This window comes from Pavona decussata, unplaced genomic scaffold (genome assembly GCF_977016875.1).
Source record: "Pavona decussata unplaced genomic scaffold, jaPavDecu1.1 SCAFFOLD_254, whole genome shotgun sequence".
NCBI lineage: Eukaryota > Metazoa > Cnidaria > Anthozoa > Scleractinia > Agariciidae > Pavona > Pavona decussata.
This window is the reverse complement of record NW_028145657.1, coordinates 1562073-1582279: the sequence shown is the minus strand read 5'-3', so window position 1 is coordinate 1582279 and position 20207 is coordinate 1562073. Positions and strand designations below refer to the sequence as shown.

Below are 20207 nucleotides of genomic sequence, written 5' to 3'. Positions count from 1 at the left end.
ACGAAATTAAGCAAGTAGTTATCTGCTTAAAATTTCACAGTATTAATGTACCGACGGAAAATAAGCCAGTAGTTATTGGCCTAAAATGTCACAGTATGTAATAAGTGTTAATATACAGACGCAAAATAAGCCAGAAGTTACTGGCCTAAAATGTCACACTATGTAAAGAGTAACTATATACCGACGCAAAATAAGCCAGTAGTTACTGGCCTAAAATGTCACACTATGTAATAAGTGGATGCAAAATCGGCCGTTAGATACTGGCCTAAAATGTTTCAGTATATAATGTAAGCGGTTCCAAAATCGGCCGTTAGTTACTGGCCTAAAATGTTGCAGTATGTAATGTAAGCGGTTCCAAAATCGGCCGTTAGATACTGGCCTAAAATGTTTCAGTATATAATGAATGCGGTTTCAAAATCGGCCAGTAGTTACTGGCCTAAAATGCTGCAATATGTAATGTAAGCGGATCCAAAATCGGCCGTTAGTTACTGGCCTAAAATGTTTCAGTATATAATGTAAGCGGATTCAAAATCGGCCAGTAGTTACTGGCCTAAAATGTTGCAGTATGTAATGTAAGCGGTTTCAAAATCGGCCGTTAGATACTGGCCTAAAATGTTTTAGTATATAACGTAAGCGGATCCAAAATCGGCCAGTAGTTACTGGCCTAAAATGTCACAGTATATAAAGAGTAACATTATACAGACGGAAAATAAGCCAGTAGTTACTGGCCTAAAATGTCACACTATGTAATAAGTGGATGCAAAATCGGCCAGTAGTTACTGGCCTAAAATGTTGCAGTATGTAATGTAAGCGGATCCAAAATACTGGCCTAAAATGTTGCAGTATGTAATGTAAGCGGATCCAAAATCGGCCGTTAGTTACTGGCCTAAAATGTTGCACTAGGTAATGAAAGCGGTTCCAAAATCGGCCAGTAGTTACTGGCCTAAAATGTTGCAGTATGTAATGTAAGCGGATCCAAAATCGGCCGTTAGTTACTGGCCTAAAATGAATATCAGCGAACAAGTCAACAAAATGATGGGACAGTATCAGATGGAAGGATGTGAGTATATTTTCACGCCTTCCAGGAAGTATGCGTTCTTTATGTCGCCATTTCAATCATCTCTTTTGAGTAAAGCAGAAGACCTATTCATGGATGTGACCTACACTGGTAATGACGTTTTTCCATACCTGCTCAACATTGTAACTTTCAATGAACAAACGTACGTGTATAACGCGGTCGCTAGGGTACTGTGCAGTAGGCAAGATAGCGAGACATATGCAAACTCGATAACCTCGATTTTCAATAAGGTTTCTAGGGATCATGCCCATTTCAAGAATGGCGAAAATTTGAGGTCTATACTCGTGGACTTCGACGATGCACAATACAAAGGACTAAAACAATGCATCGGTCAGGGTCCTAAAGGGGTTTAGGGCTCCAGGGCTCCGGCCTTAAAAATGCAGGGCTCCAGGGCTCCAAGGCGAAAATTTCAGGGCTCTAGGGCTCCACATCATCTGCGTTAGGGCTCCGGGCTCCACCCTGGTCTACAATCTTGATACGTAAAAATTCTATTTTTAACGCTAAATCAAATACGCAAATAAAAAAGTCAGCAATTCTGATCAATTTTTTAAACCCAAGCAGCCAGTTACATTATCTCCTATTATTTAAAAGTGGATTAAAAATTAAACTTGCTAAATGGGGTTGACAGACCTGCACGACTCCCGCTGTGTGCCCATTCTGTTGATAAAAGCCTTTATTAAGCGACTTCCCTTTTCTATAAGAGATCAAGGGAGGTTCCTTTTATATCTCTCTTAGTAGCGGCTGGTTTTGTATTAAATGCCATTTTTCCATGAGAATTTTTTTCAAACATGACAGTGATGACTGAAATTGTGTCACGAAGGGAAGAATTTGTGTGCTTTCTGTTTTTGTGTAAGAGCGTTCTTTCTTTCTGCGAAGTTAACTTCGGAGAGGATTTTGTCCACCAGGTTACTAGGATAACCTCTCGATGCCAGGCGTGTTTTAAAGTTTTTAATGTTTTCCTCAAACCCTACTTTAGAAGAGTTTGTCCTCAGAGGCCTAAGGGCTTCTCCTTTAACGAAGCCTTTTTTACGCCTGCTGGGTGGCAACTGTTGTAGTTTGTGTACTGAGATGTTTCAGTAGGTTTGTAATGTGTGCGTACGTCGAGAATCGATTCTTTCTCGAATCTCTCTCCCTTATAGACTGTTGTATCCAAGAATGTTGTTTCTAATTGTGAGACTTCAGCGGTAAACTTTATGGTAGGGTGGTACGAATTTGCTTGCTCAATGAAATGTTCTATTTCTTCTTTGTTTGTATCCCACGAGCAAAATACATGGTCAATGAACCTTTTCCACGTTAGTGGTTTGTTAACGCTCTGCCTTAAGATCTCCTTTTCTATAGATGCCATAAAGATGTTGGCAAAAGCTACTGCCATTTTAGTGCCCATGGTAGTTCCGTGTGTTTAGAGATAGTCTTTCCCGTTAAATTGGAAGGAGTTCTCCTTCAGTATAAGGCTGAGCATTTCTCTGGGGAAATTTGTAGCTATAGGAGGGTTATTGGCATGAAAGTTCTCGTATGCGTTGCATACTATAGTTATTCCTTCCTCCTGTGGGATATTCGTGTAAAGGCTAGTGACATCCATTGAGACTAGAAAAGTGTTTCTAGGCACCCTAGTGCTTTCAATAAACCTTATAAAATGTGTCGTATCTTTAAGATACGAGTCCTGTATTTGCGCTATTGGCTGAAGTAGTTTGTCTACGAATGATGATAGGCGTCCTGTTGGACCATCACACCCAGATATGATAGGGCTTCCGACTAATGTCGGTTTGTGAATTTTTGTGAGGGTATAAAACACTGGGATTCGAGGCGGATTTTGTGTTAGGTTAAACCATTTAACCGTCATTTCGTCTTTGCACCTTGTTTGGTGAGGACCTGAAAGTCAGGATGGAAAGGGTCATGAATCAGATGAACAGTAAACAATATAATCTATTAAGGACTGGGTAAGCATTGAAATGATTAATCTTTATCATTATTTGTATCTTCAAAATGATCTGTCAAGTTATTTTTTTAATTTGTTGTAACTGATACCTGCGAGCAAACTGCTAATTAAAAGGAACGTCCGGTTACTATAAAGTTGTTTTTATCGCGCTCACTACAATTATAACAAAGTTTTCATTAAATCCTTAACTAAGTTGTTGCATATCATTGTAAACTGAGATAACCTTGTATTATGTACTGTCCTCTCTTCAGATTCTGTTTCTTTGTGCCCGTTAATACGCACAAACAAACACAAAAAGGCAATAATCAAGAATCAATGCAATCTGGGAACTCGAATGATCAAACTTGAAAATGCTGGGCTCCGGGCTCCGCGCAAAATGTCTTTGGGCTCCGGGCTCCACAGCCAAACAAGGATCAGGGCTCCAGTCAGTAAAATGATAGGGCTCCGGGCTCCGCAGCAGAAATTTCAGGGCTCCAGGGCTCCAGGGACCCCCCCTTTGGGACCCTGATCGGTGAGGAACTGGCAAGGAAAGTAATACGAGGATGCAGTGTTCATTGGCAACGATCGGTCAATAGAGTTTGTAAGTTGGTTTGCCAAAGCGAAGCTGAATCGCGTGTCTTTAAATCCCTAGCTTTCAAAATTGAAAAAGAAACAGACAAAGAGAATGTGTACTTGATTTTCAATGTGCTATCGGGCTCCAGAAAACTACAGGATGCCAAGACGTTGATTGATAGCGACCTGTCTTCTTCACTTGATAAGCTTGATAACCAAAACTGGAAAAAACTAAAGCATTGGAGCAGATGGTGGTGTCGGTTAAATCACCTAGCAATGTTTACAAGGGCCTTTAAGGAAATGGAAGACAAGGATTGGGAGCAGGCGCCATCTACCACCAATCCAGTTGAAGCATTGAATCGGCAATCATTGCCAGAGGGGTGCACTGTTCTTCATACGTTGATGGAGAACATTTACCTCAGTTGAAGATCGCCTACAGGCAGTTAAAACAGTAGTTTGTGAAGGCAATGTTACCACTACTTACAGAGCATCACCCGTCAAACGGAAAACAAAACGCAAGCGTACAAGCCTTGGGAATTCAGGGGAAGAAGGTCCACCAGACAAGCGCAGGCATCTGTTTACTCAGAAAAGGAAGCCAAATGGTAGGGCTTTAATTAATCGTCTAGTCGAAGTCGAGTATGACGAAAAGGACAAATCAGGAAACGTCAAAAAGTATTGGGGATGGTGCAAGGGACAGATTGTGGCATACAGGAAACACGATGGACACTTGGTAAAATTTGAAGATAGAACTGGCGATGACGGGAAAGTAGTCGCTGGGTGGTCAGATTGGATTGAAGACCTAAACAGTAAGGATGTTCGTCTGTTAGATCCATAATTCAATAACGATCATAGAACATAATCGCGTACATAATCTTCCGACGTCAATTAGGCCAGTGGTTATTGGTTTAGATTCGCTGGGTATAACGTTGGTTTCTACAATCTCTTTCTGCTTTGAAATTTTTCGATCAAATCCGCAAATATAATTTCAACTCCATATATTTCTTTTCGGTAAACCTGATCACCACGTTTATTGATGAGTTTAGATTAACCCGCTGAAAATACGCAGAGCAAACTATATGAATTAAATGAAATACATACGTAGTCTGAGGACTAAAACAATGTCTTAAATGTAAGACAGGAAATATCAGGCATGGATACCCTAGTGGAAGATGTTGTTATAACCACCTATAAGTGTAATTGACTTGGCAAAGAGGTTCACCACGCTTCGATATCAATGCCAAGGCAGCGGGTTGAGCTCTCATGAATAACTTGAGGGGAACGAACCCGATTATCTCAGAAAGTGTTGCGTGAAAGATGTAACAAAAATCGACAGATAACCGGTTGACAACTGTATCTACCTCCACAGCAAGTAGGTATATCAACGCGATAGTTGACATCAACTCGTCTGAATTAAATAGCCAAAAATATTATCGTTTCCGGGCAGAAAGTTTGGAAGCCATATCCCAAAGGTAGTGGGTTGTGCCTTGCTGAACACAAATCAATACTAGGTTACCATAATTTGAGAATGATCAAAAACTTTCACTAAACACAGCGGTCAAGTGCCTATGTTGACTGTTTGAAGAAACCAAATATTTAAATTATTTCAAACATCAGTTATTTTATAATTAAAATCCCGACGACAAAGAGTCCATCTGGCCAATGGATGATACCCTCAACACAGTAACTTGTGCTGAATTGAAACAGTATTCAGCACAACTTTCTGTGCATGGATAATATCGCAAAACGCGAGGAGATCGGGAAGCCAATTTAAGGAATAAACACTTGGAATATATACGAGTACATGTCTCTTTCTTGCCTACATGTCTACGTGTGCATATTAGTTACCACTTATACACATAATACTTGTAAAAAAAGATAACGGGTATGGTCTGAGACTGAAAAATACGTCCTCGCCATGATGATATGAATTGAAGGAGCTTTGTGTTGGGCATATACTTACAAAATTTGGCATATACTTACACAATTTGGGAAGTAAAATTGATGCATTTAAAAGCAAGCTTTAACGATAACGATTCTAAGTAATAACATAGCGTGCAACCTAATTGCGGGCTCAAGGAGAGACCGCAATATTTTGGACGCAAGATCTCGATCTTGAATCTTGAATCAAAATATGTTCTGCCAAAATCGATCGATAAATCCTCGTAAACCAATCAGAATCCATTTCCACACGAACAAGCATATTTTAAAAGATGGCCGCCGCGTCGGCCAGTGTACTCGATTTTCAAAGCCAAAGTTTCGCATTATTGGAGTGTTAACGTACTTTTAAGAGATTGACAATAGAAAGAAACAGTTTTCTTTAAACTGCGACTTTTTCGGCCGCTGTTTCACAAGCTGAGAATGGAAACGCGCGACCGCTACCAGTACGTTGCACATAATTATGCTTGATTGTATTTAAATATTTTGAATCAAAACTTCGAAAACAGCGTTTCCTTGATTAAATAACGCACAATAGTTCCGGGTGTAATCGGACGTTTCAACCCATCGAATCTCGGATGTAAATATTGCGCAGTACGCTATACCGACTGGCTTCAACAGGGCCATGCAGGTTTTTTAATCTAACTACCCAACGCGATGGCCAACCAATTTCAATGCTCAACAAAAGTTTTATTGAAAATCCCTCGACTCAAAAGTGTTCTAGCCCGCACTTCCTAACCATTGGTTACTTCTAGTCTAATTCCTATTGGCGTTATCATGGTACATTTCTTAACATACGCACGGCCATGCGTCCATCCGATGACGTGTGCAAGTCAGAAAGAGAAGCATGCCTGCACTATGTCCGTTATAAAAAAGCATTTTACAGGGAGACAACAACATAAATAATGTATATTTTTAAAAGTTTGTCGAAGTTTAATGAAACGCTAAGATTAAACAAATATGACAAAATGCTTTTACCTTTGTTTTTTTGTATAGCACATTTAGGAATTTGGTAATTAATCAGGAACAAAACCTGCTTTCCACGAAAAATTTACTTTACTTTCACCATGTCATAAAAAAAGTGGTTCATACTTTTACTAAACGTATCTCGAGTTATGGCTGCACTTGTGAAGTTTGGAGAGCACTCAAGAAGCGTCTCTCGTGCTTTACAAACTTCTCGCGTGCATCCATAACTCGACATACGCACGCTAAGCATGAACCAATAGACCTTATCACGGTTTTCGACGCCATTTCGACGGGTAGGCAAACACGTCTTGAAATAACAGTGTTTGTATGGAAATCCGATGTCAAATAATTTTCATAAACTTTTCGTAACTAACGGCCGATTTTGGAACCGCTTTCATTACCTAGTGCAACATTTTAGGCCAGTAACTACTGGCCGATTTTGAAACCGCATTCATTATATACTGAAACATTTTAGGCCAGTATCTAACGGCCGATTTTGGAACCGCTTACATTACATACTGCAACATTTTAGGCCAGTAACTAACGGCCGATTTTGGAACCGCTTACATTATATACTGAAACATTTTAGGCCAGTAACTACTGGCCGATTTTGGATCCGCTTACATTATATACTGAAACATTTTAGGCCAGTAACTAACGGCCGATTTTGGATCCGCTTACATTACATATTGCAACATTTTAGGCCAGTAACTACTGGCCGATTTTGGAACCGCTTTCATTACCTAGTGCAACATTTTAGGCCAGTAACTACTGGCCGATTTTGAAACCGCATTCATTATATACTGAAACATTTTAGGCCAGTATCTAACGGCCGATTTTGGAACCGCTTACATTACATACTGCAACATTTTAGGCCAGTAACTAACGGCCGATTTTGGAACCGCTTACATTATATACTGAAACATTTTAGGCCAGTAACTACTGGCCGATTTTGGATCCGCTTACATTATATACTGAAACATTTTAGGCCAGTAACTAACGGCCGATTTTGGATCCGCTTACATTACATATTGCAACATTTTAGGCCAGTAACTACTGGCCGATTTTGGAACCGCTTTCATTACCTAGTGCAACATTTTAGGCCAGTAACTACTGGCCGATTTTGCATCCACTTATTACATAGTGTGACATTTTAGGCCAGTAACTACTGGCTTATTTTGCGTTGGTATAATGTTACTCTTTACATAGTGTGACATTTTAGGCCAGTAACTTCTGGCTTATTTTGCGTCGGTATATAGTGTGACATTTTAGGCCAGTAACTACTGGCTTATTTTGCGTCGGTATATAGTGTGACATTTTAGGCCAGTAACTACTGGCTTATTTTGCGTCGGTTTATAGTGTGACATTTTAGGCCAGTAACTACTGGCTTATTTTGCGTCGGTTTATAGTGTGACATTTTAGGCCAGTAACTACTGGCTTATTTTGCGTCGGTTTATAGTGTGACATTTTAGGCCAGTAACTACTGGCTTATTTTGCGTCGGTATATAATACAATATACCGACCAAAGTAAGTCGCCTAAAATGTTACACTATGTAGACTGAGATAACAACATATTATGTCGTTGTCGAAACCGCCAGGACACTACATAACATAGGGTGAGGAGGATCCGAGCCCAACTGGATCCAGTCTTCGTTTGGAAAAGTATTCCTCATTAATTATTTGACTCAAAAGCAGTTCTTTCGATGAATACATGAATTTTCAACAACCTATGTTGAAGTGTATAAAAATATATTTATTTATATTTTTTTAATGGGAGGACTAGCTTCTTTGTAAAAGCCCGAAAGGTAAATGCTTTAGTCCTCCTCCCTGTTGTAATGTTAAAAGTAACTATATTGGACAATATTTTGCTATCTTTAATCATGGGAAATAAAATAAAGTCTGTGATTTCCTTTCCTGTAATCTGTAGGCACAGTGTTATAGTTTGAAAATCAATCGACCACATTGCAAGCATTGATGTCTCTATATTGGTGCCTATTTTTATTTAAAAAAAATTGTTTGAATTTCGGACATGATACTAAGACCAGAAAGGGCATGCATGTGATCATGAAAGACTACAAACTGCAATTTTATAGGAATTATGTCTCTGGTGTGTACCCAGCGACAAATAGCATCTATGGTGACATTTGCATTTACAACTATGCAATTGTTGTATCCAGACTTCTGAAATAATCCAACCACATTAACAATTTGAGTAAACCTAATCAGAAGTTTTCCCCTTTTTTTTTTCAACCATTTGATCCTTTCATCATCCTCTCCAGGGCATGGCAATGGGAAGGGGGCGAGGGGGCTGGGGTAGATTTCTTGTAAGGGGCATTCTCCTGGGGTTGAATTTGTAAAGTCACCAAACATTCTAAATAACAAAAGAGCACTGTCCAGAGTGAAGTTCCTAATTTTCACTAACACGTTTTCTTCTAATTGAAGTTTTGTGTATGTGAGGAACTCCATAATTCAAAAAAAGGATCACAACATGTTAAGTTAAAGGAAGGATTGTGTTGTTATTGTTGTAAGAAGTGTCTCAGTGTCATCCTGTGGATTCTAAATCCATTGATTTTCTTTTTTAATTATTATTATTCCAAAGGTTAGATCCCCACATTTGCAGCAACTGACAGGACTCAGCAGAACTGTTTTATGGGGGCAAAAGTTAACAAAAAATTAATAAATATTAACTCACCATGATTTCCAAAGTTACCAGTACTCTTGTAACAGGAAAACTTTACAGTATTTTTCGTTTCAAAACTTGAAAATTATTAGCTTTGCGACCTGATCCATAGAAGAAACGTAGCAGGTTCTTTTGGGAATTTGTTCGCAAGGAGCAAAGTCATCATAATTTTCTTCCATTATCAAGACGCGAGCTACGCAAAGGTAAATTACAACTCAAATCTCCCGCCAGATTTTCCCGGGTTCCCGCTAATATAGGCAGTTCAGCGGAAGAAGGGAGTTATTGCTACTCTTCCCAAATATCGGTCAAAGAACACAAAAAAAGCGCACGCGTTGTGTTTGACATTATCGCGCTTTATTTGACCTGCAACGAAAAATCACTTGTTGTTTATGATTCATTTCTGCAAATGCCACTACACGTCACCCTCACCCTATTATGTAGTGCAAAAACAGTACAAAGAAGTATTAAACAGTACTTTCGTAAAAGATGTAAACAGTTTCATCAGGTGTTGAAAATTCATATAACAGCATATGTTCATGTATTCATCGAAAGAACTGCTTTTGAGTCAAATAATTAATGAGGAATACTTTTCCAAACGAAGACTGGATCCAGTTGGGCTCGGATCCTCCTCACCCTATGTTATGTAGTGTCCTCTGCAACAGTACAAAGAAGTAACATCGAGTGAAGCGGTGGGCAAAGATAAAATGGTAAAGGCATGTAAACATTCATCCACTCCTCGAAAAAATCTGCTTTGTCAGTCCTTCAGTGTGTAAACTGAGGAATAGTTGTCCCAACAGAGCTGGCCGCCGGCAAATTTATCACACAATGCAAAGGATAATAAAGCACTTCAGCGCCATATTTGTTTATTTCGTGAAAGCAGTCGGACGATGACGTCACAAGGACGATCGGAAAATTCCGATCAGTCGGGACCGCTTCACCCTATGTTATCTAATGCCGACCCTGCTACGCAGGCTACGGTAATGCAGGAGTAAGAGACGGGCTGCAGCGCGGCATCTACACTAATACACTCTGTTCTTTTTATAAGAACCTTTTTTATAAGAACGTTGAGGCTGAGATTAACCAAAATTTTAAGAACGTATTAAGAACATTCCTCAGGCTGAGAGTCGATTAAGAAAATTTTTATTTTGCTAATCTGTATATAAAATCAAGGTAACAAATGTAAATTAAACAAAATACTTAAGGCATGTTTCGTATAACATTCACTCAATGGTGACACACATCTCGGTTTGTCATAATCAGCAGTTCTTGATACCATATCTCAGCAGGCAATGCTTGATTTACTGAAATACATGTAATGTATACCATGTAATTTAAGAACATCTTAAGAACGTTTTCAGCCTCAAATCGCAAAAAAATATAAGAACGTTCAGCCTCAGTTCCAAAATTAGACGTTCTTATAAAAAAAAAAAAAGCAGAGTGTACTTCAAATGCGAACGTGAGGCCATTAGCCTCCCGCACAGCTCTTTGGGATTATCACGCATCCCCCCTTCTCCAGGAGAAGGAGCCAAAGAGGGTCTGCGTGAGCGAGCTACTCTAGTGGAGGCTGGAGGACCAGAAGGGAGGAAGATTTTAAGTATAATTAGTGTTAATAATTAGTCGATACTAGAGTACCACCTTGTACTTTAGAATTTTAAGCTTTTATCGTTTTAGACTTGTATATAGTAAGTAGCTATATGATTTTAGCTGGTGTATATCCTATTTATCTTTTAATTCATTAGTTATCTTATTTAATTATTTAGACACGACCCCACAAGCGAAGCGTCGCTTTAATACTTATCGTGTATAAATAAAGATTATTGATTGATTGATTGATTGATTGATTGGAGTGGCTTATAACTGAAGGATTGAGGTCCATTGACCGCTAATGAAGGGTACTTTTGTCTAACCGAAATATTGGGCAGTTTTGTTGTTATATCAGCCTTGCATTTTTGTAAATAAACTTCTTTTATTACAGTGCACACCCTACAAACGATCTTTATCGTTCAAAAAACTTAGTTTTTGGTGGACGCCAATCACCCGTTACCATGACAGTCTGCCTTCCCATGTTCGTTGGTCTGTCACGAAGTCATTTCCCATTTTGCCACCGAAACAGAATCGAAGTTACACGAGGTATCCGATCGGTTTTCGGATATCTCGTGTAACTTCCAGACATGCTACGAACGTTTCAGGCTCAAAACATGAAAAAAAAAAAAGTCGAGTTTCGGTTCAGCCTCGGCCGCAAAATTAGACTTTCTCATCAAAAAAGAGTGTAAACTGATTATAAATGCTGTCATACTCAGTATTGAGTATGGATCAAATTTATAGAGGATGAAGTCTCCAGGAATAGCGATGACGCAATTGAAATACGATACATAAACTGAGGGGCCTACATTATGCTCCATACAATCAGAAATATGCCCAGATCAGGGCAGAGCATGAGCCGAGTATCTTTCCCGGAATAAACAGCGTCCCCATAGGACAGATGGTACTTTATCTATCCTTACTCACACTCCTCGATAAGGTAGCAAAACATTTTTTAAATATTGCGATCAGAGAAAACACATCCTTCCCCCGCTTCGGGCTTAAAAAATTTTCTCGACCAATCTTGCCATTTTTCATATTGGTCCATATTCCCAAGATCAAAGTTTTGCGCACACAAAAATTCATTTTTATTCAAGTCCGGCACCACCCGATAAATTATGTTACATATTTCACACTAGTTGAGAACAAATTAAACCTAAAGAAATGTTTAGATTTAGTTTACAGAAATAATAAATATGATATAAATACAAACTTGACGTAACTTTAAACTGAAATGTTTCTGGCTAAAGAATTTTTGTCATATCTGAAAAAAGAAAATTAAAATATTGTTTTTTTGTAAATTTGAACAACCTAATATTTCGACACAGTTGATCTACAATTGATGACCAGAAACATCTGCATGATGATAAACTTTTCTGTTGTCTAGAAAAAGCTTCTCGGATGACTACTTCATCTGAGATTCGAATGCAACACAGGTGAGAATGCTTAGCATTAAAATCGAAATGGTTTTGTTGTCTAGCTGTCATTCAATCAACAGAAATAATTTATGTTATTATTTACATATTTTACTCTATTTTCTTTATTAACAGCAGCCCCGGCCCGTGAGTGATGTGCCTGCCTTCTGCAGCTAGTCTGGTATATCTAGAACGTCTTAAGTCTTGTCTAGCACGCTGATCCGTTTTGCCTTGAACCAGCCGTGTACTCAGAAAACGGTTTTTTGATGATCAGAAAAATCTTCTTCCAAGACTCAAGTGCACCCGGTTAATCATCTATTAGTATGACTTTAGCTTAATCCATGACGTTCGAAACTGAGCCACACCTTAGCTGATTAAACTTTTCTACAGTTCTTTTTTCAAAATTCAAACTTGGCCTCACCAAGCGAGTTTCAAGTTTCAAAATAATAATTGCTGTAATTATTACGTTAGCAAACAAACATCAGCGCAAAGAACAGTTGTTCATGATATCCTGTCCAAATTTAAGGTTTTACCATTCATCTTTTCTCTTATCTTCCATATTCTTGTGTTTCTTTTTCTTCTTTTCCTTCTCTCCTGGCATATGCAGTGATTCCAGCCTCAGAGGTCTCCCCATGGGAGGCATACCTCCTATATTTCCCGAACTACCTCCACCCCCTGAGGAAGGTCCGTTGTTATTTAATCCCAAGCTTGAACCACCGGTTCCTGGGAAGCCCAGTGCTGGGCGTGACCCCCCGGAAGGCGAGTTTGAGTCACGTCTGTCATATCTATCAAGTCTTGTGTTCTCAGCCAACAGCCGGTCAGCTCGCTTGGGTTTGAAATAACTCGACACATAATCCTCGTTTGAACTTCGTGATAAATGCTGAAGAAACCGATCCTCGTTTGGCTCCTCAGAATACCCCCCTAAGTGGCCATTGACAACCTGTCCCTGGTTGTTCATCTGGGGTCTGTTCATCATGGGCGACCTTCCACCCCTGTTGGAAGGGGTGCCAGCACCCGGCATGATCCCAGGGGTGGGGAGGGTTGTCTTTGTAATCACTAATTCTGGGATGTTCCATTTGCCGGCATCTTCATCCCAGTTGCTCTCTGATCGAATCTTGTCAATGTTGTAATAATTACAGTCACGACGGATGCATGGTTGAATCTTGTCTAAGATCTGCTGCTGAAGCTTAATCATTTGTTCTTGTTTACGAATAGTTTCCAAGTAGTCTTCACGATCGCGTTCAAACTCGGTTTGAAGATCATCTATCTCTGATTGCGCAGACTTTAATTTCTCTTCCATCTGATTAATTACATTATTCTTGGCTTTTATTTCATCTTGTAAACTGTCGTAAACTTTCACCATTATTCCACCATCTTCCATCTTCTTTGCTGCCTTGGCGAGCTTGTCTCTTTGCGTCAAAGCATAGTTCTTTTTCGCTTTCCTTTTCTCTTTTAATTTCTGATCATTTTTCTTCTCCCCTCCAACAAACTTTTCTTGTAGCTCTTGCAGCCGTTTCACTAGTGCATCACTGGGAAGACCTTGACTCAGGAAACGCAAGTCTTCCAATCCAGGGATGAGATCCTTCATTTCCTGTGCACCTCTGATCGCCTTGTCCTGTACGGTCTGTAACACACTCTGCTGTTGGCCAGAGTCTTGTATTCCTTGTAATGGCCCTGAAACCACGTTAAAGGCTGCATTTGAACCAGCAACAGAAATATGTGAAGGCCGCTGCTCCTGATACAAAGAAAATTGTCATTTTAGAAATATAATGTAATATGTGTGAGTTCTGAAGTTCTATTCCTTGATATAAAGATTCTCCAGGATAAAAAAATCTCTGTTATTTCTAGCACTTTTCACTGATCACCAAACAATTTTTACTGACCACCCAAGTCAAATCCTTTAACAATAATACCAGCGACAAAGCCACATAAATCAATTATTTCACAAATAGTTTGTGGTACAACACTATCCTTGTCCAACAAGGAAACTCTTTGGCAAACCTTGCTGATAGCCAAAAATAGAATTCCCTGACTAGACACTGACACTGACTTAGAATTTTCCTAACTTGATAGAAAATTCCCTGACTTATCCCAGACCTTGAAAAAAATTTGCTTTTCCCTCTTCTTTTCCCTGACAATGGCAACCTTGAAGTTTAGTCTGCCAAACATTCCATTTTTAAACTGGAAGGCATTTGGTGACATCTAAATTACTAGCTTCAAAAGGTGTTTGCAGACGTTTGGGAGAGTCACTGAATTTGGACGTCAGATTTATTGAAATGCCAGCAGACAATAAAGGTGGATGTTTTTCTTTCTTTGTTTTCAAAAACCAAGGTTGGTTGGACGTAGAAAATAATCATGTCCTTTTTCTGCTCTGTCACTTACACTGAAGTCCTTCAATCTTTGAACTTGTTTTTGTGCAAAAATTTCTTTGCGAGTTGAATGGAACTATTGAAGTTCAAATGAAAAAAAAAAAAACAGTTTGTGAAAAGGTATGTGTAAGTGGTTACCACTGTAAGGAATAGGAAGGGGTGGAAATTAAAAAAAAAACCCTTTTAATTTGTATATTTGTTTATTGCTCCAATCCATCTTCCAAAAAAATGGCATTAATCAAGAAATAAAGTTAAATTTTTACATTGCAGATTATAAATTTAAAAGTCTTCAAAATTAATACATAAATGTAGGTTGATTCAAGGAATACTCTAACACAAGCATCTTTTGTGAAAAAAATAACTTCTTATACTTATATGAGAAAATGTACTTACGAGATCACTAGCCAGTGGAATCATACTGATAACACTTTCTGCCGGTGCTGCTCCCGTCCCCACCCCTGTTGTGTTATTGCCATACTGCTCCTCAACATTATGCACTTTCTTGCTGTAGTCATTCTGTAATCGTTCCATCTCCTCTTGAAGCTTCTGTTTAGACATCAATTCTGCTTCATAAGATGCCTTCATCTCTGCCAGCTTTGCCTCATACTCCTTCTTCAGGTTCTCAGTTTCCATGGCAACTTTGGCTGAGTTATCCTCAGCATGGGAGGCCTGGGGAAGAGCAGGTTTTGGTCGAACTGTGGCAGCAGCTGGTCCCCCTGTGGTTACAAGTACATGTTCGAGAATGTTCTGACATCATGCGATCCGAATCACAAGTTTAACAGCAAAAATGGCCTAAAGTAATGTTACATGTTTATTCCATGTTTGGAATTAACTTTGCTGCAGTGTCTTAGCCATTGTAAGTTCAATTGCCAAATTCTAGTTAGACTTTCACGATTAGTTTTTCTTCCATAATCTTTCCTAGAATTATTAATACCAACACAAAAGGCTCAAGACATGAGATGGTATGAAGTAGGATCAAAATAGTCACATCTGCGATAAACATTTCAACCTGGACTTAAGAAACCATTACCCTTATCTTCACTACCAGCCAAGTTAACAAAGTGAAGCAGTATGTACAGTCTGCCAGCAGCTCTGAGCCATTGGTGGGTATAAGTGCAGTGTAACAGGTGTACTTGGACACAAGAATGGTATATAGAAATCTCAACTATTTTCAACAGACAATAAAATTTCTTAAGTGGTATGGCATACAGACTGGACCATAATTTGTAAAGTAGTAACCAATTTATCCCACCTGACATCAGATCAGCTGGAACTTCCATCTGTCCCATTAGCATAGCTTTCAATTTCTGGATTTCCTCTTGATACTCTCTCAGCAGTGCATCTTTTGGATCTTCATTAATCTTTGGTTTGTTTTTGATGTTTTTTGCACGATTTGCATACCGTAATGTACTCAGGGTCTCGTCGTAGTTGTTGTCAGCTGGACTCAAACATGCAACCATCAATGTCTTGGTGTTCCCACCCAGTGAGTCCTGCAAAGTAAAGGTGGTGTAAAATGGCTTGTCTTGATTTTTACAAACAGTTGCAGGCAACATTTATGTACATTCATGAGTCAACCTGCTTTAATCAAAATATCCTCTCTGGACAGCATAGCTGTGAAGTCACTCAAGAAAATCATAGGGTACAAATTAATTACAAAACTCTTGACATGCAGTTTTTTTTAACAGTCTACAAAGATCACTGTTGCGAGTTTTTCCGAAGTTTGCTCTTCTTTGATTACTAAATAATTTTTTCAACTTTGTCACGTCATGATTCACTTACCTGAAGCAGTCTGGTCAACTTGGAGTCACGGTATGGAATGTGAGTCGACTTTCCATCAACTAAAGCTGATATAACATTTCCCAAGGCTGACAGTGACAAGTTAATTTTTGTGGCTTCCTTAAGTCGATCACCTGTAGCACCAGTCTTTGATTGTCTCTCGCTTCCAGCCAAGTCAACAAGATTCAGTTTTCCAGCTCTAATGTGCTCACCACTCTCATCAGCTGTCTCCATAATTTCAATGTTGATTGTGAAAATTGAGTGAGATCTTGATGAGTCAGCGTTCATAAGAGTGGCACCAACTGAACGGTTCTTACTTCCAAGATCCATGACTTTCTCCATTTCTGCCACATTGTGTACAGGGTTCATCGTGAGGTCCTTCACGTAAACTCCTCTATCAGGGTGTTCCTTCAGCTCCAATTTATGCTTGTGGTCCTTGCCAAGGAGATCCCGTATTTCCTCATTGTAAATCTCCAGGTATGATGCATGGACCAAGAATTTTGCATTCTCAGCTACTTGTATGGCATCAAATATATGTTCAAATGCACGAGGGATTACACCCCTTTGCGTTGGTGGATCTGTTATGCCTTGCATACTGAACGACTTTCCACAGCCTGTCTGGCCATATGCAAACACAGTACCATTGTAACCTTCTAAAACTCCATCAACCAGTGGAAAACAGATGTCACTATAAATGGTTTCAGTTGTGGAGTCTATGTAATATGCACCATCAAATGTGAATGTTTTGGGAGGCTGACTCTTATCACCTGGTTTGCTCAATGAACACTGTCCAATGGATGAATCCATCTGTACCACCACCTCACAGTTCAAGTCTTTTTCACGTTGGTTAAGAGGTCGGCAGCGGACAATGACTTTAACTGCTTCAGCCATGGTGCTTCAGGACTAGAACACAATATCAAACAAATGAGTTATGAATGCTATTTTAAGTCACTGTACCAGTTTTAAAATTCCACGAATACAAGTTCCCAAATCAATGGCAAACAAATACAATGCAGTCAAACAATACAACTAATAATTTACAGCTAAATCAATACACTGCTCAAAATTAAACAAAACCTTGTAAATCAGAGCATCCTAAGACTAAAATTTAAGTCAATTTGTGAGGGAAAAAATATCTGGCTGGGAAATTCCGTTATTAGAGCCGAGCCGAGTAGGATTATTTCCCATTCAGTAAAATTTCTAGTTACCATATCATTATTAATAATTCATTTCCAAACTCTGTGGGTCTTTGTAATATTATTTGAAACAATGGCATGGATGGCAATGGCATTAATTATGTCAACAGCTGAAAATAAACCTACATGTACAAATAAAAACATATATTTCCTATCTGACTAACTTTAAGTAAAGCATCCCATCAAGGCATCACTACAGTACAAACAAGTTGAATTAATGAAATGATTTTACTTTTCATGGCCAAATAAGCAAAAAAGAATCAAATACTTTTAATATACAAAAAGATAATATAGATATTTATCATTTTGTGTCAAAAAAGCCCAAGTGAAAGCTTTATATGAAGTCCTTTTGGTACTCTCAAAATGCTCTGAAGTTACAATGATGGACCAGTGTTAAATGTTGCACCTCCCTTGCTTTTCAAAGCACAAGACATTGACAGAATAGACGGTGATGATCACACACTGTAATTTTTCTCTTTTTTCTCTTGCCAGTTATGCTGGCTTAAAATAACCTCTAAATGTTGGCGAAAACTTTAATAAAAAATTGGTGGTGTAAAGTTTTGATAAAAGTTGAATACAAGTCTTTTGGCAAGATTTCTGCATAGCCCCATACATTAATAATATTAATTCACTATATTAATGTTTACGTTTTGCGACTCACGCTTGCCGTTTTTGGAAGAGGGAACAGTGGTGCTTTCATCTTGTACCCACATCAGTTCTCACTCTTCTGGAAAGAACATCTGGTAAAATCCATTTTCATGACATCATAATGTGTCAGGAATGTGACACATAGGCTGATAGCACAGCTACAAATGCTCAACATTTAATTTTAGCAAAAAGACTTTCAATATTCATTTGTCACTACAAATGTTGGTAACATTTCACCCACTGAATTGACAGAAATGAAAATCAATGATTTCAAGTTTATGAGAAAAGAAGAAAGCCATTGCTAAAGTTTTGTCGACAATGGTGCCCAAAGTGAGCGCACTGTATTATGAGTACAAGTTAGTTTAACAGGTCAGATTACCACGCCAAAATGTTCACAAAACTTTGAGCAGAGCGACAACACTACAGGAAATTTTATGTTTTGTAAGAACTTGCCGCAGTTTAATAGCCGTGTTTTCACGAGTGATTTTTCAAGTCACTTAGCGAGTTACAAACGGAAATCTTGTGAAAACAGTTGCTTTTCTAACTCACTTAAAGTTAAGCGAGTCAGCAAACTTCAATGCAAATAATTTGTCATTTAATTTAAGCCACCAAACCAGGTGGCTTAAGCGACTCGGCAATCAATTTCCGCCAATGAGAAGGACCTTGCGGTCATTTATCTGAAAAGCTTGTCAGATCGTAAAAAGAACACGCCTTCTTTTGTGCCTCACATTTTTCCAGTGAAAACGCTGGTCTCGTGTTTGTGTCTTGTCGCAAGAGATGTGGTCCAACCAAATTGCCAACGAATTGGAACGTTTGCCTCGAGATACGAAAATTTTCTCACCAAATATTATCGGCGTTCGAACCAGAATTGCACCCTCTTAAGAACCCATGCGATTTTCCTTCCGCGGCATATCTTCCTTTGAGAATGTAAAAAAGATATGCCTCTGGCCTTCTTCTCCTGACTCTTAACTGTTAGCAATCTCAGCCTTTGTTGAAATCAGTTCTTTCATCGGTTAAAAAGGAAGAGCATAAACAAGGATGTACATGCGAGCACCGTCTGCATATCCCGCCATATTATTCAAATTGATTTATTTGCGCGCGTGATCTCCTCAAATTATTAGAATGAAATACAATCTTACTCCTGAAAACACCCATCAATTTTAAGTTGTTTAACGAAGTCGGTAAACAAAACACTTTCAGGGATGTTAAGAAAGACATCCGGCGTCATGAAAACACAACCAATGAAACATAATTTTTTTTACAGGACAGAAGTGTCAAGATAGACTATTTTTAAAACATCTTACCAGATGTTTTCTCTGAAGACAAACATCTGGGTACAAGATAAAAAGTGGTATATGCATAATTACTCTATGGGGCTGTGCTGAAATCTTTCCCTACTGTGAGCTAACTAATATATATACATGAATTAAATTTTAGAAAAGTAATCTGGAAAATTCCACCAATTCCAAAAATTAAACAGATGTAAAATTTAACGGATAAATTCTAGGACCTTGAATTGAAATTAGGCAATTCGACATGAAGTATAAAATAAATTTAGATTACATCGTTAACCTGGTGAAAGCTACACCGTGATCATGGATCGAAGCAGATAAACTAAACAAATTGAGCTTACAAGCTTAATATCAAGCGAGAGCCGGGGTTAACCCCATTAAGGAAATAGAGCGAACCCTCAAGTCTCCAAGATACAAACTTATGATAACTGTGTTTCACCAGGTTTCACGTACCTTGATAATCAAGAGCGCTATTTCTGTAGATTTGCCATCAAACTATGGGCGGAAAATGAAGGATTTCTCACTCATCTTTCGCCAAACCGGCCATGCCATGCTGAGTCCACAGTATATGCGAGGTATGTAGGCTATAACCACAATATTTCTTTAACTCATGACGTGTAAACACCGCTTTATAAACCCGGCGTTTTGTATATCAAGCCAGCTGGAAAGTGTGGTTGACTAACGAAGGGGAAGAGGAAAGAATTTCAGATTTCTTCTTCGACCGCCATCTTCCTCTAATATGACGTTTCAGTAACCTTATTAGGAGCCGTCTTGTGTTGGTGC

The 20207-nt window shown here is 38.8% G+C and overlaps 1 protein-coding gene across 1 annotated transcript; it reads right to left on the bottom strand.

Annotated features, from left to right (window-relative positions):
* Positions 1-11792: 11792 nt before the first annotated feature.
* On the bottom strand, positions 11793-20178 carry LOC146456499 (osmotic avoidance abnormal protein 3-like). Its single transcript, XM_085092959.1, has 5 exons — positions 19878-20178; positions 16292-17191; positions 15765-16002; positions 14906-15228; positions 11793-13878 (listed from the first exon to the last, which is right to left on the bottom strand). Exons 2-5 carry the CDS (start codon positions 17177-17179, stop codon positions 12673-12675), a joined length of 2655 nt encoding a protein of 884 aa, XP_084949085.1. The 5' UTR covers positions 17180-17191; positions 19878-20178; the 3' UTR covers positions 11793-12672.
* Between the last annotated feature and the right edge of the window lie 29 nt (positions 20179-20207).

What these genes read in the sequence shown, in the direction of transcription:
- LOC146456499 (XM_085092959.1), bottom strand. Translation starts at nt 17,179, where the DNA reads ATGGCTGAAGCAGTTAAAGTCATTGTCCGCTGCCGACCTCTTAACCAA. An exon ending in TCCAGCTGATCTGATGTCAG is followed by an intron (nt 15,229 to 15,764) that starts GTGGGATAAATT and finishes TTGTAACCACAG; the next exon opens with GGGGACCAGCTGCTGCCACA. An exon ending in TTCCACTGGCTAGTGATCTC is followed by an intron (nt 13,879 to 14,905) that starts GTAAGTACATTT and finishes TCTTTGTATCAG; the next exon opens with GAGCAGCGGCCTTCACATAT.